Source organism: Tenrec ecaudatus, chromosome 2 (genome assembly GCF_050624435.1).
Source record: "Tenrec ecaudatus isolate mTenEca1 chromosome 2, mTenEca1.hap1, whole genome shotgun sequence".
In the NCBI taxonomy this organism is placed as follows: domain Eukaryota; kingdom Metazoa; phylum Chordata; class Mammalia; order Afrosoricida; family Tenrecidae; genus Tenrec; species Tenrec ecaudatus.
The window spans coordinates 15,120,762-15,146,225 of record NC_134531.1 but is presented as its reverse complement, the minus strand read 5'-3'; the positions used below and the strand labels follow the sequence as shown (position 1 = coordinate 15,146,225).

The 25,464-nt window shown below is 48.8% G+C and overlaps 1 protein-coding gene across 1 annotated transcript in view; it reads left to right on the top strand.

Annotated features, from left to right (window-relative positions):
- The window catches only part of RETREG1 (reticulophagy regulator 1), a 149,524-nt gene extending 124,489 nt beyond the window's left edge, over positions 1-25,035 (top strand). Inside the window, exons 4-9 of the mRNA XM_075540882.1 lie at positions 16,993-17,119; positions 19,002-19,086; positions 19,525-19,662; positions 20,530-20,594; positions 20,863-20,989; positions 24,266-25,035. Of these exons, the coding sequence (XP_075396997.1) occupies positions 16,993-17,119; positions 19,002-19,086; positions 19,525-19,662; positions 20,530-20,594; positions 20,863-20,989; positions 24,266-24,765 (1,042 nt within the window). The 3' untranslated portion in view covers positions 24,766-25,035. The remainder of the gene's footprint in view (positions 1-16,992; positions 17,120-19,001; positions 19,087-19,524; positions 19,663-20,529; positions 20,595-20,862; positions 20,990-24,265) is intronic.
- Positions 25,036-25,464: the final 429 nt, after the last annotated feature.

Below are 25,464 nucleotides of genomic sequence, written 5' to 3'. Positions count from 1 at the left end.
ACGAATGTGCATGGTAGATTTTCTTATCTTAGATATAAGACGAGTGAAAGACAATTATATTGTCGATGATATAAAATATAATTCAAAGCGCAGGCTGTATTTAAAGGAAGTGACGGAGGAATGTCATCATGCTCCCCCATCCCCTGTTGTCTATTGAACATTGTCCATTTAAAATAATGATTGTGCTATTGGTTTTGACGGTGATTGGTTTGGACTGGTGAGGTAGTTGGTTTACTGTGCCAACCTGGCCGATAAACACACACGGAATTAACTGAAGGCTGGAGGGATAAATGGCTCAGTGAACCTCACCTTTCTAGTTCTTGGGTCTCTTGCTTTGTGATGGTCGGATCAGGGTGCAGCTGTCTTAGCCAGTTTCCTGCTTCAGCTGGCAAGGCTAACTTCCTGCAAGACATCCCTGAGGAGAAGCCACATGGACCTACGCTGATGCAGCCCTGGGTGCTGGAGCAGCCATGTGGAGACCCCTGCCAGTGCCGAGATGCTTACATATTCACTGATTCAGCTTTCCTCCTGCAGTTGGCATCATTGCGTCTGTTTTGTGAGATGGAGGACTTTGTGGATTGGTGTCGGACATATGGGTTGATGTTGGGACTTGTGGGCTTGGGCAGCACTGGGTTGGGATGTTTTCTTGATGTGCACATAACCTTTATAGAAAACTCTCTCTTATACATGAGTTTCTATGGATTTGTTTTTCTAATGTACCTAGACTAACACAACCAACTAGCTCCCCCTGACTGGATTCTCAGTGTCTCCACAGCTCTCATCTAGGATTCTGAGCCCCCATTTAGGATGTGTGACAGGATAAAGCGTTTACCACCCCGTAGTGGCTCTGCTTAACTGGGTGGAGACAGGGCTTGGAATGTTCAGGCCCAGCTAAATGCCATTTCATGGTAGCTCCACCCCTCCGTCTCTGAGCGCTTCTGATAGAGGGAAAGTAGAGGGTTGGGGTTGAGGAATGGTGTCTTTCATCACAGGGGGGGATCTGAACCAGTCCACTGCACAGCACTAGCTTAGAAAGTGTGAGCAAATTGCCCAGGCTTGTGGTTACAGCTTCCGTGATGCACTGATCCAAATATGTACCCAGTGGAAGGGTGGTTGTCCTTCCTGCCTGTTCACTGTTTCTGAGCTCATTTAAAGGTGCTGGACCCAGCCAGGGCAAACCGTCACTGGGGAATTCCTGAAAGGGGGGTTAGCCAAGCATGAGTGCTTCCATGGGGGTTCATCAGCAGAACGCAAGCCAGGAAGAATGTAGTCAGAATAACTAAGTGAGGAAGGCTGAGCAGAAACAGGAGCCTTGCAAACTGAACAAACAGTGCCGCCTCCTTCCGGTGGCCAGCCACCGACAGTCACACCAGGAAGAGAGAGGAGGCCCTGGTCCTGCCTTTGTGTGGGGGGAGGTCAGACACTTGCAGGTATCCTCCCTGAGGGCGATCAGTCGCCAGACTGCATTGCCCCCCCCCCCCCACTGTTAAGTACAATGGACAGGCCTGCAGGCATTGATTTGGTTCCTGTAGGTGGAATTCACACCCTACTGATAATGGTTCCTATGGAGATCCAGAGAACAGATCAAACCCTGCTCTGCTCTGGGACATCCAAATTAAGCTGCCTTCCTGACTCTAGGATCCGCCCATCTTGTCACATGTCACCCCCAATCCCTCCTCTCCCTATTGTGTGTATGTCCCTAGACCACCCCCTCTCATTGCTGTACGACCTATAGTGCAACCCCTTCCTGTGACAGAGGTCTTTACCTGTAATTAGTGGGCTTGCATGACCCCAAAGGTATGTAGGCCTGGGTTAGCAATAGAGAGGCCTGCCTCTTTTCTCTCTCTCTCTCTCTCTGTTGGCTCCTCCCTTGACCTCTCATGGGCTCCTTCTCCTCCCCTGTTCCTTTTCCCGTGTCCTCCTTCCCATCTCCCTGGTTCACACGGGACTGAGGTGAGCATGCTACCATGAAATGTGTCTGACTCCATTATTTCAATCTCTCTTTTATCTCTCATGCTCTCGATGACTTTAATATAATATTTATATGTCTCAACCATACAATTGTGCCTATTGAACCCGTGATTGGGGGGGCTGGCACACCCCCTCAAACCACACCTTTGTCCCTAAGTTCCTGAATCTTTACAAAGAGAGTCATTCTTAACTCTCTGTAGACCCCAATGTTAAGAAATGTGTGCAGTCTATGACAGATATCATGCTTTGTAAAGAGGAAGACCCTTTATGAGATCCATCAACACCCTGCCTGCAGCAATGGGAAGGATCGAGTAGGGCTAGGCAGGGATTTGTTCTGTTGCATTTAGGTTTGCTGGAGCCCACTTGACGGCACTGAACAACAACAACAAGGTTCTCAGGGAGCTCTGACGTGGTGAAGTGTTGGGCTGCCATCCAAAGAGCTGGCAGTTCAAACCCCCCATGTGCTCTGTGAGAGAAAGATGAGGCCGGCTACCCCTCTAACGATGAAAGCCCAGGCAATCCCACAGGGCAGTTCTTCTCTGTCCTACAGTGTCACTGAGAAAATTGCCCTCTTTTGGGTGACCAGGAGGATCTGATGCTCTTGGTACAGTGTGCAATTTTTAAGGTCATGAATGATACCCTTCACTGACCGACTTGTTCCGGAAGATCAATGTGAAATGAACTCTTTAAGGATGAAAGTAGAAATTTTACCTATAATTGAATCCCCGGCATCTGGATTGACTATCTCAATGAACGAGGCTCCCTTCAGATCCATCCCAGAGCAGCCAGGCTGGCAGCAGTCTCCAAACATAATGAAATTCCAGGGGCCTCTCATCACAGACTCACCGATGTCAGACCTTCTGTGTGGATTGGGCTCAGATCCGGTGCCCCAGCTAAGATCGGAAACAATCACAAAATCTGGAATGATCTTGTTAGCACACTTTGTGTTTTGCACTCCGAGAACGTATGTGAGTGCAGCCACCAGTGTTTTATTTTCTGACCACTGAACTGAAGATCATCCAACAGCAGTTGCCATGGCACACCGATAGGGAGCTGCCAGGGGCTCAGGCTGGATTCAGAAGAGGGCGTGGAACAAGGGATATCATTGCTGAGGTCTCAAGGCAGAGAGTACCAGAAAGATGTTTACTTGTGCTTTGTTGATTGTGCCAAAGTATTCAGCTGTGTGCAGCATAACAAACGATGGGTAACCTTGCGAAGAATGGGAATTCAGACCACTTCGTTGTGCCCATTTGGAACGTGTATATGGATCAAGAGGCAGGTGTGCAAATATATCAAGGGGATACAATACTGCATGGTCTAAAATCAGAAAAGATGTGTGCCGGGGTTGCATCCTCTCTCCATACTTGTTTAACGTATGTGCTGCACGAACCATCAGAGAGACTGGTTTACGTGAAGAAGCATGTGGCAGCAGGTTTGGCAGATGGCTTATTAACAACCTGTGACATGCAGATGACACAGCCTTGCTTTCTGAAAGCCTGGAGGACTCGAAGCACTTGCTGATGAAGATCAAGGATTACTTTCCGTGTGGATTACAACTCAATATGAAGACCCGAACCTTCACAATTAGGCCATAGGTGACATCATGATCAATGGAGAAGAGGTTGACGTGGTCAAGGACCGTAGCTTGCTTGGATTCACAATCAGTGTTCATGGGAGCAGCAGAGATCAAAAGATGAATTTAAATTGGGCAAATCTGCTGTCTAAGACCTCTTTAGAGCATCCAAGAGCAAGGATGTTACTCAGAGGACCAAGGGGACCCACACCATCGTATTTTCAGGTGCCTCCCAAGCATGTGAAAGTTGGACATTGAATAAGGAAGACCACAGAAGGATTGATGCGTTTGGATCACGGTGCTGGTGAGGAATATTGGAGGACCATGGACTGCTGAGAGAACAGGCACATCTGTCTTAGAAGAAGAACCACCAGAAAACTCCTTGAAAGCAAGGATGGTGAGCCTTCGTCTCACATACTCTGAGCGTGTTATCAGGAGAGGCCAGGCCCCGAAGCAAATCATGTCTGGTGCAATAGAGGGGCTACAAGAAACAGAAGGGCCCGCGATGAGATGGACGGACGCAGGGGCTGCAGCAATGGGTTCAAACCTAAGAAGATGGTGAGGATGGCGTAGGACCAGGCGCTGTTTCCTTCTGCCGTGCACAGGGCTGGCCGCTGTGAGTTGGTACCAAGTTGGTGGGACCGAGCAACAACTAAGCCACAGATAAGAAAGCAGGGCAGGGCACGGTGATATGTCCTCCCAACTCCAGCAAGTCCTGTGTCCTTAGAAATAATGGTGGTTCCCAAATCGAATGCAGTATTTGTGTTCTGTCCAGAGAGTTTCCCAGGCTAATTCCCCACACTTGCTTCTCAGGAGCAGTGCTTGTTTGCCAGAGGAGGGCCGTTCCCTGCCTGATGTCCTCGGTCCTTCAGAGGTGACACGGAAGTTCATCCCCCTGCAAGGAATCCTGATCGAAGCCAATCTTGGCCTTCGCAGAGGAGTGGGGTTTCTTCTGCCCGCTGTCTCGTTGGGGCTTGTCCCATCCCGGGAGTGCAGTTTGGAGGACCCCTGCCCTGGGTTTGGGGAGTCTAGTTATTGAGCCTTTGGCCACATTCAGAACTCTGGGAAGGACTGGTGAGACTAGCATCTGTCTGCTTATAAACCCTCCGAGCAGGAACTACGCAACGTAATGCGATGGGCAGTGTGGTGTCTGTCTTCCAGATGGTCCAGATGGGTTGGAGAAGAGACGATGGATGAGACACTGGCTACGGAGGGAAAGTTCAGTGGGTCGGACCCACCAGAGGCTCCAAGGGAGAAAAGGCTGGTGATCTGGCAGGATCTCAGCCTGGGAACCCTGGGAACAGCTCTGCTCTGTCTTCCGGGTCCGAATCGACTCAGCTGGGCACCCCACCTGCAGCACCCCGTCCTCAGGGAATCAGCAGGACTGTGTTTCAGATGGGAGGGAGAAGGGACTAGTTCACAAGTCAGCCGCTGCTCTCTGATTCATTTTCAACTTGGAATAAAAGGAAGTTCAGAAATAGAGCCCTGCATGGCAGGCGCCTGGGAGGTTGGTTCACGGCCCAAGGGCAGGTGGGGCTCAGCACCCCAGTGGCGCCTCCTGGTCCCTGGCCTTGGGGAGGCGCAGCTGATGGGGCTAATTGTCTGAGAAAGGGAAGGCTTCAGACTGAATGTGATGTAATTTCTTAATCCTGTGTTAGTTTTCCTAATCCTCTGGCTGACGCGTCTTATTTGCTTGGTCATCGTTCTAATCCTGTGAGTGCCTTTGCTGAGAACCAGAGCCCCGTGTTGGCGAGTGTCACTCCTTACAGCCACACCCACCCAAGACCCACGCTTATGTGCAGAGCACACGGTGTATACAACACACACACGTGTAACACCCCAAACACAACATACGCAAGGTGTGCAGACACACAGTGCCTGTGCACATGACTCATACAGCACACAAACGCATGTACAACAAACACCACAGACACAACATACATGACATGACATGACACACAATACTGGCACATGATGTAGCTACAACATCCAGAACATGCACAGAAGACACGCATTGTACAGAGAACACATGTACATATAATCCAGCATACACGACGTGAAAGACATCCAGATCAAACACAGCACACACAATATTTAGACACCACATATATCACATACACACACACGACATACAGAATGCCACAAACCCAACACGCACAAAACACACGGAGCACACAGACACATAGCACGTGCACACGACACATGGACACCCACAATGTGCTTAAAAAACATACACAATTCACTTGGCACAGACCCATCTTGAAAGACACACACAATATACACACGCACCAGGCATACAACCCATGCACACATGACACACACAACATACACAACACACACAAAACATACGACAAACACAGTGAACACGGCACATACACACATTACAGGCACAACACACCACACACAAAGCATATACAACAAGAATAATCAACACAGCACACATGAAAAAACATGGAAAAACTCTACTCCCTTTTCAGTCCATTTTTCCATGGACTTTTTGAATCTCCCTTGTACAAAAACACAGAAGCATAAACACCCTACACAGAACAGTGCACACGCAATAGGCCCCATAAGCCCAGCAACACAACAGGCACAAAAACCAGACTGTGAATACCATAAACCCATCGCACAGAGCACACGCACACACACACCACTTAGACACAGGACATATAACCCATGCCTGCGTAGCATGCTCAACACACAGGCACACCCACCCACACACACACACAGGAGCATGCAGTGTGTCCACAGGATTAAAAGCATTCCCACACGCCACACTAAGCAATGTCAGCTGTAACCCAACACCGCCTGACCTTTCTAAGAAACAGGCGGCAGGAGCTAGCACCCACAGATGTTCACTGCCCACAGGAGACACGGGACCATTAGTCACAAGGTGGGAATGAGCGGTGGCCTGGTCCTCAGGCCAAAGCATATTTATAGGTGTGATGGCTGGAGCAGCTGCTTGTCACAGTTGCTAGGTGACACTTGGGTTATAACAACGTTCCCCTCAACCTCTGACCCCGCCCCCTTCTAGGTTTCTCCAGGGGCGATAGCTGCTTTTCTGAAAAAAAATATCATTTAGCTTCAACTTCTAGGTCTCACAGGTTAAAGTAAAATTGCAAATGGCGTGGCTATGTGTCTGGCTGTTAACACCAGGTCAGCAACTGCCAGGAGAAGCCAGCCCCTAGCACATCATTACGGGTCCAGTAGGCGCAATTGTACAGCGACAATAAGTAAAGATTATAATAAAGTTATAGAGAGTAAGAATTGTATCAGCCCCAATAAATTGTTAAAAAAAAGTTATAGAGAGCATGAGAGATAGAAGAGAAGTATAGAAATAAATGGAGTTACATATGATTTATGGTAGCATGCTCACCTCAGCCCCACTTGGTGGTCCACGTTGAGAGAGCAGGAGAATCTTCAATGCTAACCAAGGTTTAGATATTCTCTGGGGACATGCAAGCCTCCTAATTACAGATGCAGACATACGTCACAGGAAGGGGTTGTGCTATAGGTAATACAGTAAGGGAAGGGGGTGATCTAGGGGCATACACACAATAGGAAGAAGAGGGATTGGGGGTACACATGTGGTGAGATGGGCTGATCCTAGAGTCAGATGGCAGCTGGATCTCCATAGGAACCATTAGCAGTAGGGTGTGAACCCCACCTACAGGAGCCAAGCTAATGGTGGTAAGCCTTAGGGAGAAATAGTCCATTGTCCCCAGCAGCAGGAAGCAGGCCCACCCCTGTGGTGGGACAAGACAGCAGTCTGGCAGCGACTGCCTTCAGCAAGGATGCCTGTGAACATGTGACCTTCCTGCACAGCAACCAGCCTTTCCGTGGGACTAAGATAAGACTTTCAACTCCCAGAAACAGTTACAGTGAAGTCCTACAGGGTCGCTATGAATTGGAATCGGCTTTGTGGCTGTCAGTTTGGTTTTGGTTTTGGATGGAGGTTTTTGTGGTTGGATAAACATTGGCCTGCTCATTGCAGAGTCAGCGATTCAAACCCACCCACCACTCCCGGGGTGAATGAAGCCATACAGGGTTGCTAGGAGTTGGAACTGATTTAATGGCACTGAATGCTTGCAAGTTTTATACCAGAATGTTACTCAGTAGCTTTGGAAATGATTTATATTGCAGTAGGAGGTGTTTCAGTTGCGAGGTCAGCAGTGCAAAACCACCAGCCACTCTGCAGGAGAAAGATGGGGCTTTCTACTCTCAAAGTTAGTCTTAGAAACCCACCCCCAGGGGCAGTTCTACTCTGTTCTGTACGGTTACTCTGAGTCAGCACTGACTCGATGGCAGTGGATCTGTTCTGGGTGGGGTGGAGGGTGTTTGTTTTTGGTTTTGTCACCTCCTTAGGCTCCCTGGTGGGACTGTGCTTTGCCATTGGGCTGTAAAGCACATGGTTGGCAGTTTAAACCCAACAGGCTCTCCCCGGGAGGAAGATGAGGCTTCCTGCTTTGACAGTCTCAGAAATCACAGACAGGCGCACTCTGGGTGGGTCTGCTGCGTGGGGTGGACGGCAGTGGGTGGCTTGAATTGTTATTCAACATATTTGCATCTTTTAAATTCCACTAAAGGTTGTCACCTACAATGAAAATCCACATCACACTAATTGCTCCATCCAGCAACATTTTACCCCATCATTTAAAAATGTGTTTTGCTACCCTCCATTGTGCCTAATAAAAAGATAGCACCTTTATTGTGCATTGCAAATGCCTGAGACCAGTTTTAAGGCCAAAGGGAAGTGGAGGGAACCACAGGGTGTCCACTGGTGGGTCCGCACTCAGGCCTGACTGGACCCTGGAGCTCAAACCTGGCTGCCAGGGTTTGGACCAGGTTCTCTCTCGCCCTCACAAGTCCTCCCCCCCCTCCACCCACGCCTGGGTCTTGATCCTTTGTTGCTAATTAGCCCCTCACTTAAAAGCTCAAGAAACAGGTGAAAATGATTATACAATCAGGTTTTCCTTCCGTGTAAAAGTTCATGGAAAACATGGAATTAAAAGACAAAGGAATCTTTTGAAGTTCGTGTGTGCGCGCCTGCATGCATGAACTTACATAGAGAAAACCACAGTGAAATATATGTAACCATATATGTAATGAATTGTAATCACCTTTTCCTTTTATCTATGAGGGAGTTTAAAAAAGTTGGTGGAAGATGAAATGAAAAGATCATGGGCCTTTTCCATGCACTTTTGAGCCCCATATAGACAGATAAATATAGACATATGTATATATGGTCTAGATTCCATATAAAACATCAAGCACATAACAAACTCCATATATATACATATATATATACATATATATATAATATCACAGACATATGTGTATATGATCTAGATTCTATATAAAACATCAAGCATATAACAAACTCCATATATATACATATATATATACATATGTATATATGTAATATCACAGACATGTGTGTAGGGTTTTTTTTTCTTTTAAAAATATTTTCCAGTGGGGAGCGGGGAGGGAGGGGAAAAAAAGAGGACCTGATGCAAAGGGCTTAAGCGGAGAGCAAATGCTTTGAAAATGATGAGGGCAAGAAATATACAGATATGCTTTACACAATTGATGTATGTATGGATTGTGATGAGTTGTATGAGTCCCTAATAAAATGTTTAATAAAAAAGGAAAAAAATTATTTTCCAGGCCCAGAAATAGCTACTTGGATCTTTAAGTAAAAACCATGCCACATGCTCGTCTCTGAGAGGCACGGATGGTCCAGGAGCGGGCAGTTTGAATCCCCCCAGAGCCACTCTCAGAGAGTTCAGACTGGTAATCAGGAATCGGCTGTTAAGAGCCTGTAGAGCAGGCACAGCAGAACTCCGACACACTCGGGGTTGTGTGAACAACTGGAACCAGACCTTGTATATGCTAAAGAAGATGGAGCCTGGGATTAATTCCACAATAGTAAATTAATAGTATTCTAGTTCACCAAATTCTCCTCCAATAGCCACTTCTTAACTTAGTTGTTCGGTTCCCCCACACCCACCCCAGTAACCCTAGATCCCATTCAGTCTCAGTTTATAAAAGTGAGATTGTTGTATAGTGAATGTGTGTGTGTGTGTCTCGTATAACATTTCCATTACTGGTTGAGGGTTGTGCCTCAGGCATCACTAGTACCCTGGAGACAGGAGTGGGACCAGACCACTGGTAAGCCATCAGTGCAAGTTACTGAAAGGAGCCACGTGAAACAGTGATACTGGGAGGATTGCCATTCTAGGCCAAAACCACCTGGTTTCTTGATTTTTAAATTTTATTTGTTTATTTATTTATTTAGCGAGAAGAGAGTGTTTGGGCAAGAGAGATGGGATAGGCAACTGGCACCTGTTCTGTCGTACAGAATTACAGTCCATTATTGAATGTGAAGGCGTGTCACATCTCTTATTCTTATAGCGCCACTCAGTGGAGAATATTATGTACTGCACCCTGAAACTGTCCAAAGGGAGCTAGACTTTTAGTAAGGTTTAAAAACGGACAAATCGTTCCATATATTTCGTGTAAATTCAAATATATGTATAATTTCAACAAGAATATTATTTTTCTTTTTGTTAGGGAAACAATACCTTTGTAGGAAAGGGAACTGAGGTTCGAAGGGGGTACTTCCTTGCAGGGCTAGTAATATGATAAAAAGAATTCTGAATATGTTTAAAAATTTATTTTTAAGGTGATACCACACACTAGGTTTCCATTTAACAATTTCTATACCAACCGTTCCAAATGTGCCATGACTTACAGTTTGGGCAGCGTATCAGTATTCTTGCTATTTCCAGTCTGTTTGAACAATTTCTGGTTGAACATTGTTTTAAAATTATACTTCCCTGTTTGACAAAGCAAAATTTTTTGTCATGAGTTATGTGGGCTTTTACATTTCAGATCATCGTTTTTATACTCAACAGTTGTAAACTACTTATGAAACCTGTCAACTCATGCCCTACTCCCCACCCCCACCCCCTGTTTTCCCTCTTCTCCTGCTTACAGAATACTATGGTTCCCTTTGTCCCCATTATGTCTGACTATCCATGAGCCCTTATGGCTTAGTGGTTATACATTAGGCTACCAACTGGAGGGTCAGCAGTTCAAAACCACTAGCCACTCTGTGGGTGAAACATGAGGTCTTTTACTCTCATTTACAGTCTCAGAAAAACCCACAGGGCAGTTCCACACAGTCCTGTGGGGTCACTATGAGTTGGAATCAACTCAATGGCAGTTTTTGTTTATTTGACCCTAGATCCTACTGCTTCCCTTTTCCACCCTCCTCAAAACTCACTGCATTGAATCAATTCCAACTCATTTCAGCCCTATAGGACAGGACAGCACTGTCCCTGTGGGTTTCTGAGACTGTAACTCTTCATGAAAGTAGAAAGTCCCGTCTTTCTCCTGAGGAGTGGCCAGTGGCTTCAAACTGCTGACCTTGCAGTTATCAGCCCAACACATGACCATTTGGTACGTATGAGTCCGTTTCTGTTGGTATGAAAACCTACACCTTGATTTCTTTCTTTTAAAACAGGGGTTTCCCCCAATACTTTATACTTTTGGAGAAAAACTGCATGAGAATTGAAAAGCTAAGCTTCCTTTAAAAACCAAGGAATAAAATTTCTCCCATTCCCACTTGAGAGTTTGGGTGGTCAGTGTATTTGCTGTGTAACAAAATAAGACAACCCTCCCCCCAAAAAACAATCTTTTTCAAGTTAGATTGCTTTTCTCATTGGTCTGTTCTCTCTGGGCCCTACATTATAGGCATGTTCAGTAGAGCCTGGGTGGTGTTTCATCCAGGCCAGGGTGAACTGTAGTTAGTGGAGCAAGGATTGAATATTCAGAGGGAGCCCTGGTAGCATGCTGGCTATGTATTGGGCTGTGAGCCACAAGGTTAGCAGTTTGAAACCACGAACCACTCCTCGGAAGAAAGACAAGGCTTCTACTCCTGTGTGTTAGGCTGGATTGACTAGAGAAACAAATTCAGTGACATTCACATGTGCGTAAGAAAGAACTTTATATCAAGAAGTAATTCTATATCGAGAAAACATCCCAGCCCAGTCCAACTCAAGTTCTTACGTCCGATACTAGTCACTAGTCTTCAGACTCACACAGTCACGTGCAATGATGCCGAATGCAGGAAGATCACAGGCTGGTGGGTGCAAAGTCTTGTGGATCCAATGGTGGTGGCTCCGGCAGCACACAGGGTCAGCCAGCAGGAAGGTGAAGGCAGGTGGTGGTGGGAGGGAAGCCCCCAGGCCCCTCCTTATGTGAAGGCCACACCCACAAGGAGTCACCATCAGGCACGGGACCTGGTTGATAGGCTAAACTCCACCCATACACTTTTATATGTCTTCAAGTTGACATGAAATTATGTAACTACCACATCCTGTATGGTCTCAGAAACCCATCGGGGCAGTTCTACCCTGTCCCATAGGGTAGAACTGGTAGCTTTATGAGACTTCCCCATAAAAATTACAGCCCTGGAATGTTTTATGGGACAGTTCTACTTTGTGTGATAGGGTTACTGAGTTGGAATTGACTCGCAGCAATGTTGTTTAAGGAGGCAAGCCCCCTCTGAGGCTCTGGCCCAGGCCTAGTGAATCATGGGTTTCCTGGCCGAGGGGATGGGAGCAGGCATCATTTTCAGCCCTGAGAGGGCCCCTGACCCCTCAGATGGTCCCAGCTGCCTCACACACATGCACTGGCCACCCAGAGCTTTAAAGGACTTCACAGAAGAAGTCCCACAGATCTTTGGGGGATTCTCTCTGGGCAGCACTGACTTTGCTGGTACCATGTCATACAAGCTCCAGCCCCATGGCCTCCTCAGCTCTGGCTTTTCACCTCCACCAGGCTTGCCCCTCCCTGCTTTACGGCCTGGAAACCCTCTCAGGCAGTGGTTGATCTGGGCACTCCAACTCTTAGGGTCCGCTGTCTTCCTTCCTGAAACCTGCTAACAGGGTAGGAAAACACACACATTCCCCAGTAAACAGTGATAGCCAAGTAAGTGGGCAGCTGGCAAGCCCACAGACAACAAAGTAGTCCCATCGCGTCCCAGCTGTCACAGGTGTCAGTCACGGCCCTAAATTAAAAACCAGTTGTCAACCAGCCAATCGCAGCTCCTGGAGGCCCCTGTGTGCCACAGAACTGCATCCCAAAGAGTTTTCAGTGGCTAATTCTTGGGAAGTAGAGCCCCAGGCCTTTCTACCAAAGAGCCTCTGGTTGGACGGGCACCTCCAGCCTTTTCAGTAGAAGCTGGGCAGGTAGCTGCCATGCGGCAGTGCCCTAGGGGTTCACACGTACCCTACAGTGCATCTAGTGGACTGCACTTTAGGAGGGCCTGGAGGTGGGTAATGGCAACTTCTCCTTTAAAACCACTGGAGCAGGACCCCCCCCCCCCCATGCTTGTGTGAATTTGGGATGGTGTGCATCAGAGGGAGGCTCTGGTTGTGTTGATCTCACCACTGGAGTGACGGGTGATGGTTGGAGCAAGTTGGAAGGCGAGAGAACAAGGAAAGAAAGATGGGAGGGAGGAGGGAAGGAAAGATGGATGGAAGGAAGGAAGGGAGGGAGGGAGGGAGGGAAAAGCAAGGTGGGAGAAAGGATAGAAGGAAGGGAAGGTGGAAGGGAGGATAGAAGCATGGAAGAAACCAAGGCTTTACTTCCCATCGATCCTGGAGGACGCATGCTTTCTCTAAAACTAAAATGGGAACGAATGACCCCTGGGAGCCTGATACGGAAGCCATTGGGAAGGCATCAGGCACAGAGCGCTTGAACAGCTCCTTAAGCCCCGCCTTTCCCCACTCCTCTGCTGTCCTCTGGGCCTTCCGCGGCAGGCCAGCAGTGCCAGGCGCGGTGGGAAGACAGCCACGCTGTGTGTAAAAGATCTGCTCCCCAGCACCGTCCAGTATTCACAGATCGCTCTCTGCGTAGGTAGGAGCCTCCCCCAGGGCTCTCTAGGAAAACCTCGAGCTTCGTGATGGAGCAACCCTGTGTATGTGCGTGCGTGCAGGCACCAGCCTCTGCACATGCACAGGCGTTTCCGCTGGGAGCTGGGATCCTGCAGAGGAGGCGCACCCTGTCCTGGCAAGGGCGGGCTCAGCATTGGGCTGCCCGGCCACTGACTGAGGCTCCGCAGGAGCCATTGCGTCCCGAACTTGAACCTGTGGCCTCGTGAAAAGATGCTGTGGCTGGAACTCAGGTTCTGCTCTCATGGGGAGAAAGGTTTATTTTTGAAAGACATAGCACCCGGAGAAATTTATGTAGCCCGGAGAAATATATGTAGCGGCTCCTAGGAAGAAGCCAGAGAAAGAGGAGGCATTCTTTCCCTGTAAAAAATTACAGGCTAATCCCTTGCAGAGGGGTAGTGGGGAGAAGATGAGTCACTCAGGGTTCAGTGTAGCAACAATGAAACTCACAACCTTCCTCTAATTCTTGAATGCGTCCTCCCCTCCAATTATCATGATCCCAATTCTGCCTTGGGGACCTGGTTAGACCAGAGGATGCACAGTGGTGCATTAGGGATCTGGAAACAGGGAATCTAGGACGGATGAACCCCTCAGGACCAGCGGTGAGAGTGGTGACACCGGGAGGGAAGGGGGTGTAGAAAGGGGGAACCCATCTTGGGGATTTACATGTAACCTCCTCTCTGGGGGGTGGGCAACAGGAAAGTGGGTGAGGGGAGAAGCCAGGCAGTGTAAGATAGGATAGAGTAATAATTTATAAGTTATTAAGGATTCGTGAGGGAGGGGGAGCGGGAAGGGAAGGGGAGGGGGGAAAAGGAAAATGAGCTGATTCCAGGAACCCAAGTGGAAAGTGAATTTTGAAAATGATGAGGGAAACGAATGTATAAGAGTGCTTTACTTAACTGATGTATGTATGGATTGTGATAAGAGTTGTATGAGCCCCAATAAAATGATTTATTAAAAAATAAAAAGAATTATAGGCTAGGAAACCCACGGGGCACTTCTACCAGCCGGTAGGGTCACTGTGAGTCAGAAGAGACTCTCTGGAAGGGAGTTTGATTTGGGGGTTGTTTTAGGAGGAAGAAAACCGTATCAGCCTGAATGGCTAGCCTTGTATTTCTGGCCCCACTCTCTAGACACACCAAGTTTTTTTTTTAAGCTTTCCCACCCAAGCACCAAGGAGATTCTCGGGAACTTAACTTCCGTGGGGGCAACAAGAGGTTCTGGGAAGTGTAGGCCCAAGATGTCCTGCATTCCGAGTGGGCTGTGTCCAAATCTGCATGTTGGCTCCTTTGCCTGGCCTGGCTGCCACATGCTTTGAATGTGTGGATGGCCCCAGACCTGTCCTGGGCATGTGTGGCGTCTGCCTTCGGGCTGGACTGGGTCCCAAACCAGCTGGGTGAACTCAGATTCCAGCCGCCTCATCTTACGGGAACCTGAAAAGATGATTTCACTATGCTGCCCCATTCTCAACCGTGTCACCAAGAACCAGTGGCCTCGGTCAAGCTGGCTCTTAAGTCTTGACAGCGACCTGATGTGTCTCAGAAGAGAGTGGCTGCCAGGGTTTAGAGTGGCTGGATGGTCAGAAGGGCACCTCCAGGTCCTCATGACCAGACGGCCCTGGGCTGGCACAGCCTCCAGCCCTTTAGCATAGCAGCCCAGTGTTCAGACCCTGCGCACCACCCCGGGGTTTCCATAGAACTCTGAAAAACTCATTAGACTCAGGGCCACCGGGTCTGCTCGGACTCCGAGAGACTGCACAGGACAGGGTAGAACTGCCCCTGCATGTTCCTGAGACGGTAACACTTTGTGGGAAGAGAGAGCCTCCTCTTTGTCTCAGGGAGCTGCTGGTGGATTCCAACCGCTGACCTTGTGGTGAGCAGCCCGACTTGTAACCCATCACAGCTCCCGGGCTCTGGAGTAAACCAGTCACTTAAACTGAGCTGCAGGGACATCATTCAGGGTAGAGATGCTCAAAGATACAGAAAAAACGTCTGGTTCCTAGGATACGCAGCGTGAATCACAAGTAGACGTTCTTAAAAAGTATGTTTTGGGCGGAAGTTTACATGCAGATTAGGTTCCTTTTGAATAATTGTCATGCAGGTTGTCCTGCAGCCTTGCTGCTTCCATGAGCATCTGATGTTGACTGGTTGGCCTCACGTAGGTCATCGTGGCTTCCAAGAGGACTTGCTGGGCCAATTGCCCTCAAGGCAGTGGGGTCAGCTCAGAAGGTTATGGTGACTGACTTTGGGGACTCACGACAATGCACCTGTTCATTTTTGGAGGGCAGTCGGGATGTCCTATGGGAGTTTTCCCATCCACTGTACAGCCCCAGTCTTGCCCTGTTCACACTTCTTCTTGTCCCAGAAACTCAGAGCACAATGGAAACACAGTTTGCATCTCTCAAGGATGCCCCAAATGATGTGCATCCAAGAGCACAGAATTCTTCAGGGAAGGGCTGAGGTGGTTAGGTACCATTAAATCGACCCTGACCCATAGCAACCCCTGTGTACAACAGAACGAAACGCTGCCCGGTCCTGCGCCATCCTCCTCGTGGGCGCTAGGTCGGAGTCCACTGTTGCAGCCACTGTGATGATCCAGCTCATCGCGGTCTTCCTCTTTTTCACTGACCCTCTACTTCACCAAGCATGCTGTCCTCCAGGGACTGGCCTCTCCTGATGATGGGAAAGTGTTAGAGAAATGGAGACAGGGTTTTCAGAAGTGTGTCCAGCTAGAAAGAGGGTAAGCTGAGAAACAGCCGCCTCACATTCGGGTATTTTTATTTCAGAAAGGATTCTATGATCCTGTAGCAATACTTCCTGCCTCATCTTCCCATAGACAGGTCATGTCAATCGCTTTGTTTCAAAAGCACTGCACCGTTACATGGACAGGATGGCAGTGTATGAGCCCAAATGAAAAGGTGAAGGGATTGTCGAGGGGGAAACAGATGCTCTGCTCCGTCAGCTTTGACCCATTTCACAATAAAAAGTTAAATCAATTGTACACTTTTTAAAGTACCACGACTCCCCAGTCCTAACGGTAAAGCCGGGATTTCTCCCTCCTTCCCAGCACCGTGCACTGTTGTTCTTTTCCCGGTTCATTGTGGCAAGTTCAACAGATGAGCCCCTCCAGGTGTGTTTGTGGTCCACGTGCAACTGCCTGGATCCGCGTGGCCAACTCCTAGCCCTCGGTCAAATTTCAGCCTACACCTGACTCCTTCAGAGAAGTTGTCCCTTGGTCTCCACCTGCTCTTTCTCCTCCCTCACAGCGTTCCCCTCGGAATAGCTGGCTATTTCATTGTGTTGCTACCGGTGTCGTGTCTCTGAACACGGCCCATGTTTGATGAGGCCTTCTTGCTGCTGTTTTCCCAGAGACAGTGGCCAGCAGAAGGGACGCAATAGAAGCATGCTGGACAGGATGGATGGTGGAAGATGAATTCCAAACACGGTGCCAATGATCTGTTTTCCTCCTTCTGTCTTTTCTCTTTAGCTGGGAAGTTGTCGATTCCAAACCGGATGAGAGAACCAGTTTCAGCCAGTGCGTCGCAGAGTCCTGGGTGAACGTCAACATCTTCCTCCAGGAAATGTCTCTCTTTAAGCAGCAGAACCCCGGCAAGGCAAGTCCCCCGGCTCAGGAGCGGACTGCATGTGTTCCGCAGTGCCCACTACACTGGGAAGGGAGCAACATGTAAGCCAGAAAACCCACACCAAACCCAGGGCCATGCAGTCAGTTCCAAACTGCAAACCTACAGGGCCACGTAGAACTGACCCTGGGGTTTAAATCTTTACAGGTGTAGACAGCTTCGTCATCCTCCCCTGGAGCCACTGCTGGGTTCAAACCACCAGCCCCTGTAGTTAGCAGCTCAGTGCTTCACCCACTGTGCCACCAGGGCTCCTTGACCAACTTGTAACTCAACTCACTGCCATCGAGTTCACCCAGCTCATAGCTACCCTGTAGGACAGGTTCCCAAGACTGTAAGTAACTCTGTTCCAGAGTGGAAAGCCTCATCTTTCTCCCTCAGACTGGCTGGTGGTTTTGAACGGCCGAGGTTACACATACCATACAAGCAACTCTTAGCAGGCTTCAGAATGCCAGCTGCCCCATGCGAGAAAGACGAGGCTTTCTACTCTCTAAAGACTTGTAGTCTTGGCCAACACCCCTTATCATTGTATCTCCCTTGTGACCCATTTTAAGACTGTTTCTGTTTTTACTATTTTCTGCTTTCTTCTTGATGGAGGTATTTTGCTTTGTGGTTATTATGAAGACCTGGTTGTTCTGTCGGCTCTGACAGCCTCTCGTTTTGCATTTTGCTGCTGACATCTCAAACCCTTCCCGTGGGCCTGTGCCGTGTCAGAAACAGCTCGTCATTTGGCTCCCTGAGTTGGTCCCCGACTAAACTCTTGCCAAACAACAGAGTCAAAGTCAGCGGACCATCTAGGTCTCCTCCCTCCCTCCTCGAGCTCTTAACCAGTGATTCTTAGAGGTGCACGCACATGTTTCTTTCTCCAGCGGCACACTTCAGAAAGTGTGTGGAAATATTATATTTTACTTCCGCCTTTCCATGAACTTTTGGGAGTCCCCTCCTCCATGTGTGTATACTGTGCATGTGAATACATACTTTGCACATGTGCCTCTCTGACGTGTTTCCCTGTGCTTGTGACTACTGATGGGTGTATGGTCGTATGACGGTTCTGGGTTGATTACCCTGCGGTGACTCTAAGTCACAGAAGTTTCTGGAATTGTGTTCTTCGTCTTCTCGTGTACCTCGTGGTGGTAAAGGCCACAGGCATGACACGTGGGTCCTTGTTCCCTGTAGACTGAAACTAGCCCCAGAACCTCACAATCACTTCAGTCAGAGGTAAACTAGACTAAAGCCGGCCGAACCCAGTGGCCACGAGGCAGGCCTAAGTGGAAAACACAACAAAATGCCATTTGAAAAGAATGCGCCTTCACCTTGTGGTTCATAGGAGGAGCCCTGGTGGTGAGTGGGTTACATGTTGGGCCACTGACAGCAAAGTCGCTGGTTCTGACCCACCGGCCACTCCAAAGGAGAAAAGTGCGGTGTTCTGCTCCTGTAAAGATCTACACAGCGGGAAGCCCAGTGGCGCCGTACAGTCTGGTCTACCCGGTTGCTATGAGTCGGATTCCACCCCTCGAGGGCAGTGGAGTTTTGTAGACCACATATCAGCAAAAGCAGGCGCTGGCTGCTGCTGGATACTGACTCTTGGTGACCCGGTGAGACAGAGAACTGCCACCCCCAGGGTTTCTAAAGCCGGAAATCTTTTGGGAAGCAGACTGCCTCTTTGTTCTCCAGGGGGGTGGGGGGCTGGGGGGGTTCAAACTGCCAGGCCTTTGGGTTTGCTGCCGAGTGCTTTAGTCACGGTACCCCCGGGGTGTCTGGATGACGCAGTGCTCCACACCCACTGTGCGTGCGCCCCGAGTCCCGCAGGCCCTTGGGGTCGGGAATAACTGACCCTGGTTCTCTCTCTCCGTTCTAGTTCTGCCTCCTGGTGTGCAGTGTGTGCACGTTTTTCACGGTCTTGGGAAGTTACATTCCTGGGGTGATACTCAGCTATCTCTTGCGTAAGTATAATGTAGCTCGGGCCACATTCATGGGATGCACTGGTGGGGGGGCATACCTTTTGCCAGTCAGCCAGAGTCCCCGACCACCCCACGATCATTTCCAGAGGAGGCATGGGTTCTCGAGGAGGAAACCAACAGCTTGTGCTGGACTCCCTGCTGCACAGCGCTTCTCCTCTTCCCTGTAGATAAGCTGAGGCTTCACAGTGGCAGGAGGAGTGACAGGCAGGCGTGTAGGTCAGTAGTTCTCTCGATGGCCGGTGATGTCCATCAAAGGATCAGCGAGCTGTGTTTCTCACGCCTCCCCCTCATACATCCATAAGAAACACACTCCTGTCTCCCAAGAAGGAGCCGAAGTGTATTTCTGTGGAATTCATACCCGGACGGAGCCCTTTGAAAGAAAGGGCATCTCACGTCCAGGTCCCCCTTCTTGCGTTCCAGTGCTGTGTGCGTTTTTGTGTCCACTGTTGAAGTGTCACGACATCGGGCAGAGACTCTACTGCACAGTCAAGGCGGTTCTGTTGAAACTCGACTTTGGAATCGGGGAATACATTCACCAGAAGAAATGTGAGAGGTCCGGTAGGTACCAGCGGGACTTCGGTTCCGTCCGTGAAGTTTACTGCGACGTCACTCACCTCAGTTGCCTTTCAGCCTCATAAGAAGCCCTGTTTCGGAAGACCCTCCCCCCAAAGAGTAAAGTCTTAGACTTCGATTGGCTTTTCAAACATACTCGAGGAAACTGGCCTCTTATCCAAATAAGGGAGAAAGGGGCCGACCAGGTCTGGTATTTCTATTGCTGATCTGTGTGCTTGGTCTCAGTTGTTTGATTTGGGGTTGGATACCTGCCAACGAAACAGCTGACCCCAGTAGGAGAGGGCGGGGAGGCCAGGTAAGCAGGGCAGGGCGGGCAGACAAAAGAAGGAAAGAGGAGCGAATAGAATCGTTTCCTGCTTCACGGCCTGCCCCGCGACCCGACCGGCCAGCTGTCCTTAAACAGGAGCCTGGTAGGAGCCCAGGGAAGGCTCACGAAAGCGTGGATCGCCGCCCCCCACCCCTGCCGAGTTTCTGACTCGCCAAGTCAAGAGTAGGGCAGTTCCACTCTGCCGTATGTAGAGTCCGAATCAACCCAGTGACAGTGGAGGGAGAGAATAGGGCCTGGGGTTCTGTGCACTGAACACGTTTCCAGGGAAGCTGATAGCACAGGTTCCCCGCTCTGAGTACTATCGACATGAGCAACCACTTCCTTTGTAAACCAGTTGGCCAACACGTGGTGCTTGTTAGGGGAAGACAGGTAATTACATGGAGGTGTTAGAGAGTATGAGGGATGTGTGTGTGTGTGTGTGTGTGTGTGTGTGTGTAAGAATCTGTCCGTAATAAGAAATGACCACAGTCTCTCCGAGCGGGCCAGGAAGCTGAGTGCACACCCCACCCATATTTTCTCAACAGAAGCAGACAAAGAAAAATGTCTCAAGGATGACAGCGAGCTAGACTTCTCAGCACTTTGCCCCAAGGTAATTGTCCTTTCTGTTCCCAGTTTCTCCCACGTCCTTTGTTGTCCATGGCTTCACAGGCATCTAGGCCCAGTGAGTTTCCTCCCAGGAGCCTGTACTAATCTCCTGGTAGAGCTCATCAGACCTCTTTTGCAGGGAAAAGAAACCCTCTAGAACACCTGGATTTTGTTGCTTAAATGTTGTCTGGCCTGTGGGGGAGGTTTTGGAAAGATGATCGCAAAGGATTTAATTAAAAATCACCCCTGGTGTCTCGCTTATGTTGGCACAGATTAGCCTCACGGGGGCTGCCAAAGAATTATCCGTGTCGGACACAGACGTCTCAGAGGTCTCCTGGACGGATAACGGGACCTTCAACCTCTCTGAGGGATACACTCCCCAGACGGACACTTCTGACGGTAGGTACAGGCTGCCGTGGAGACTCCGATTCTTATCCGTGTGGGAAGCTCCCGCAAAAACACTTCCCTTCTGTCGGCTGCTAAGTGGTCCAGGAGAGCACGGAGCAGCCAAACAGGGAAGTGTTAGTTGGCTCTATGAAAGAATGAACTAAGTCACCTTGCATACCTCTCCTGTGGCTTTTCGCATCGTGCTAAGTAGCATTGCTAACATAACTCTCATTGCTGGGAGCCAGTTCCGACTCACAGTGACCCTGTAGCACAGGGTGGAACTGTCACTCTGGAAAGGAGTAGAAAGCCTCATCTTTCCCTTGTGGACGCAGTTAGTGTTTTCGAACTACTGATCTTTTGGCTAGAGCCCAACACATAATTCACTATGCCCCCAGGACTCCTTGTTACAGAAGATAATCCCCACTCCCCATGCAATATCCTCTTAGGCTTCTTTTTTATTAAAAAATAATATTTTGGCATATAATCCATGCATCGTACAATGCAATAGTTTAATCACATTAAGAAGAGTGGGACAGTCATCGCCATCGCTAACGGCAGCACATTCTCTTCTTGTGGCCATTGTGATAGCTCCATTACCCCCATCCTCCCTGCCGTGTGCCCAGGGAGTCAGCCTGCCTAGCATCCATGGACCATACACCACCCGCTTATTTGTGCAAATTAAAAAGCACTTTGAGAGGGGAGGCTTCCCCTTAGCTGGGGTGAAGACCAATCATGTCATGCCATATAACACTTTCCTACAGTCACCCCAAATTAACAGACACTCCTACAAGCTATGAGTGACTTACTAGAAATGCAAATCAAGAGGTACGTAGAAGGCGATCGCACTTCTGCTGGTGGGTAACGCTGGTGGGGCGCCTGCCGTTGGGGACAACACTGAACATTCTGTATACAGAGACCCCACGGGAGGAATACAACCAGGATTATGTTCCTGGATGGACCCTTTGACTTAGTTTCTATGTAACCCTTGGTAAACCTAGCCAAATCTATAGACAACTGAAACTTCAGACTCATTTTGGCCTTTTATACTCTTTGCAAGTGCACACTCAAATAAATCATTTTCTTATCCCAATTGTCAGGGGAGAGAGCAAAGGGTTGAAGGACTCAATCTTTTTTAATACAAATGAAATAATTGAGATGCCAACAATCACCTGCTCTGATTTATTAGATCCTGTGTGCAGAACTGGCACATTGTAGGCATGGAAAGTAGTGAGTGAAGATGCTATGGGGTAAGCATCGGGCAGTTAACTGCAGAAAGTTGGCAGTTCAAACCCACCGAGGGAGAAAGAGGAGGCAGTCTGCCTCTGTAAAGATTTCACAGTCTCAGAAATCCTAAGGAGCAGACCTATGCTGTCCTGCAGGGTCACCGTGGCAGTGATTTTTTTTTAGTTTCATTTTGTCTTTTGAAGGCTCAGTGGAGACAGTTCGAGTGTCTGAATGTGGGTTTCTTTTGGAGCGATGAAAACCATTTTGGTGTTAGATCACGGTGGTGGATGTAAAACTTGGAGCCTGTACCAATCGCCGTGTGGTTGCACACTTTAAGAGGGCAGTTTATGGTGCATGGAGTCAGGGCTCGATGCCGGTTCATAGTGACTGTCTAGGGCAGGGTAGAACCCTCGCCCCCCCCACCCCCACCCCGAGAGTTTCCAAGACTAACTCTTTATAGGACTCCTGTAAACAAGTAGAAACCTCGGTCTTTCTCTTGTGGAGCAGCTGGTTGTTTTGAATTACTGACCTTGTGGATCACACCCCAATGCATAACCTCTATGCCACCCGGGCTACTTGAAGAATCTCTTGGTGAGGCTGTAACTTTAAACACGAGGAGGAAAAAGTCACAGTCCGTGTGCAGACCTGCCTTTAGTCTGAAAGCCAATTTTGAAATTGATGGAACAATTGGCCCCTGACTGGTGCTGTCTGCTGCAGTCATGGGGACAAGGATGAGATAGTGAACCCTGTGCAGTCAGTGTACGCCAGTTCTCCATGGGTGGGGAGTCCAGTTCTCCATGGGTGGGGATCGGGGGGCAGAGCAGAAATGTGGAAGGAGGCTGGCTTGGCGGTTCGGAGACCCAAGTGTGGTATTGCCTTTGTCACTAGCCTTTGTCATGGCTTTTTACCAACACAGGAGCCGGATAATGCCTACCATCCATTGCCCCAGGACCCATGAAAACATTCTATTGGATTGCTCCCTTTTCTTCTTTCCACAATCACGCGTCCACACTGGTCTTAACTAAAAGCATTCCCACCCCATGGGCCAGATGGGAGTATTGTTTCTGATGCATATTTAAACGTTAGTGAGAGGGACAAGCTCATGTGAGACTGGGCGGAATGTGAAGCCATGACGCATACAGGTTTGTGCTTCACAGAAAGTGAAGCAAGCATGGGGTGTGGGGGAGGTGTGGGTACAGTCCATCCGCCCCTGACTTAGTGACATGGTTCCGTTCCAGGGACCAGGCTGTTCAGAGAACATCAGTGTAATGCCAACTTGGAGGTTGACCACATTGGATTGCAAAATGGGAGGTCAAGTCCCATCATGACATGCTTTTGAAACTACTGAGTGTCATAGCCAAACCATCTTGACACATAACCTTAACCACCTCGGCCATTGTCACACTCTCTCACCTGGCAGCTGAGTGTTCACAACTACTGGGGAGAGTCATCAAATAGTCAATTTTTCACTATGGTCATAAATGCGAAATGTTCGATCAGTGAGTAGGTAGAATGGGGAGCAGCCCTGGTGGCAGAGTGGTTAATTTGTTAGGCTGCTAACCGCAAGGTCAGCAGTTCAAAACTACTAGCTACTCCATGGGAGACATACAGGGCTTTCTACTTTCATAGGGTTGTACTCTCAGCACCTCACAGGGGCAGTTCCACCTTATACTCTGGGGTCTCTATGAGTCAGCATCGGCCCAATGGCAACGAGTTCGGGGTATGGTTGAGTACTTAATTAAAAAAACAAATTCTCACTGCCATCAAGTCAGTGCTGACTCACAGTCTTCTAAATGTCTATGGAAGAAAGTCTAGTCTTTCTCCCAAGGAGCCGCTGGTGGTTTTGAACTGCCAACCGTGGGGATCACAACCCAAAGCATAACCACTACCCCAGCTTCCCCATACTTTGCAGTTACCCACTTGATGCTGATTCTAGCCCCAGGGGCCCGATGAATGCCCAACTGGAGGAGGGTCCAGATGAAAACAAAATCTCTTTAGACCCAGCTCTTTGCTTTCCTCTTGGTCACGGTCCTCACAGGTGGGTTTCTTTGATCCGTTCCGCAGATCTGGACCGCCCGAGTGAGCAGGAAGTTTTCTCCCGAGACCTTCCAGAATTTCCATCTCTAGAAAATGGCATGGGAACAAACGACGAAGATGAAAGCAGCTTCGGCTTGCCCGCTGAGCTCAAGAACAAAAAGGCCCGGCTGGACAGCGGCCAGGGACCGAGCACACAGAGGCCGTCGGCAGCTGGCCTCACGCTTCCTCTGAGTGGGGACCCTGCCTTTCACTTGATGAGCACCCTGGCTGGGGATGTCATCACAGCTGCAGTGACTGCTGCTATCAAAGACCAGTTAGAGGGCGCCCAGCAAGCACTTACCCAGGTTGCGGTGCCCAGCCTGGGAGAGGACACCGACACCGAAGAGGGAGATGACTTTGAACTGCTGGACCAGTCGGAGCTCGATCAAATTGAGAGTGAGTTGGGACTCACGCCGGACTCTGACGCAGACACACAGCAAACTAAGAAGTCTTCAGGCTTCCTTTCCAATCTACTGGGCGGCCATTAATTGGGGGAGTCGCTTGCAACAGAACACAGATTAACCACCCCAAAATTTCAAACATGCAAAAAAGAGAGAGAGAGAGGAAAAAAAAAGAGGAAACATTTTTGAACTGTGAGCTTTAATGGTTACTTTAGTTTCGGATTTTTTCTGTTTCTGCCTTACTTTCCCTTCTGCAGTGAAACAATTGGATGTACATCAGCTGGCGCCTATCGACTGCTATTCCCGATAGTTATTTTTATGTAATAAGCATGGAAATGAACTTGATCTCTATCTATATCTACTGTGTTGTCAGAGATGAGTCGTAGAGGTTGTTTGTAAGACAAAAAGACAAAAAAAAAAAAAGAACAACCCAAATTGTTGGGACCCTCTTAGAAGTATTCTTTCTTTACAGTTAACTTTTCAAGCATGGGAACCCGTTGATGGTACCTCCTGGAAAACTAGCAACATGTTAATGGTGAATATTTGCTTTCTCAGAACTTTTGGTAGCTTCAGGTGTAAACAGAGGATAACGACCAACGCATCTTTAGTCAAAGGACTATGGGAATACACTAAAAAATTTTCCTAATCACCTTTTTTTTAAAAAAAAAAAAGTACTTTAACTACTTTGGGTAGGCTGATCCACGTCCACATAGTATCTGCAGTTGTAGACTTGGGGCATGGGCAAAGTGGCACGCTCTTGTAGCAGGTGACATTAGTCCAGGGAAA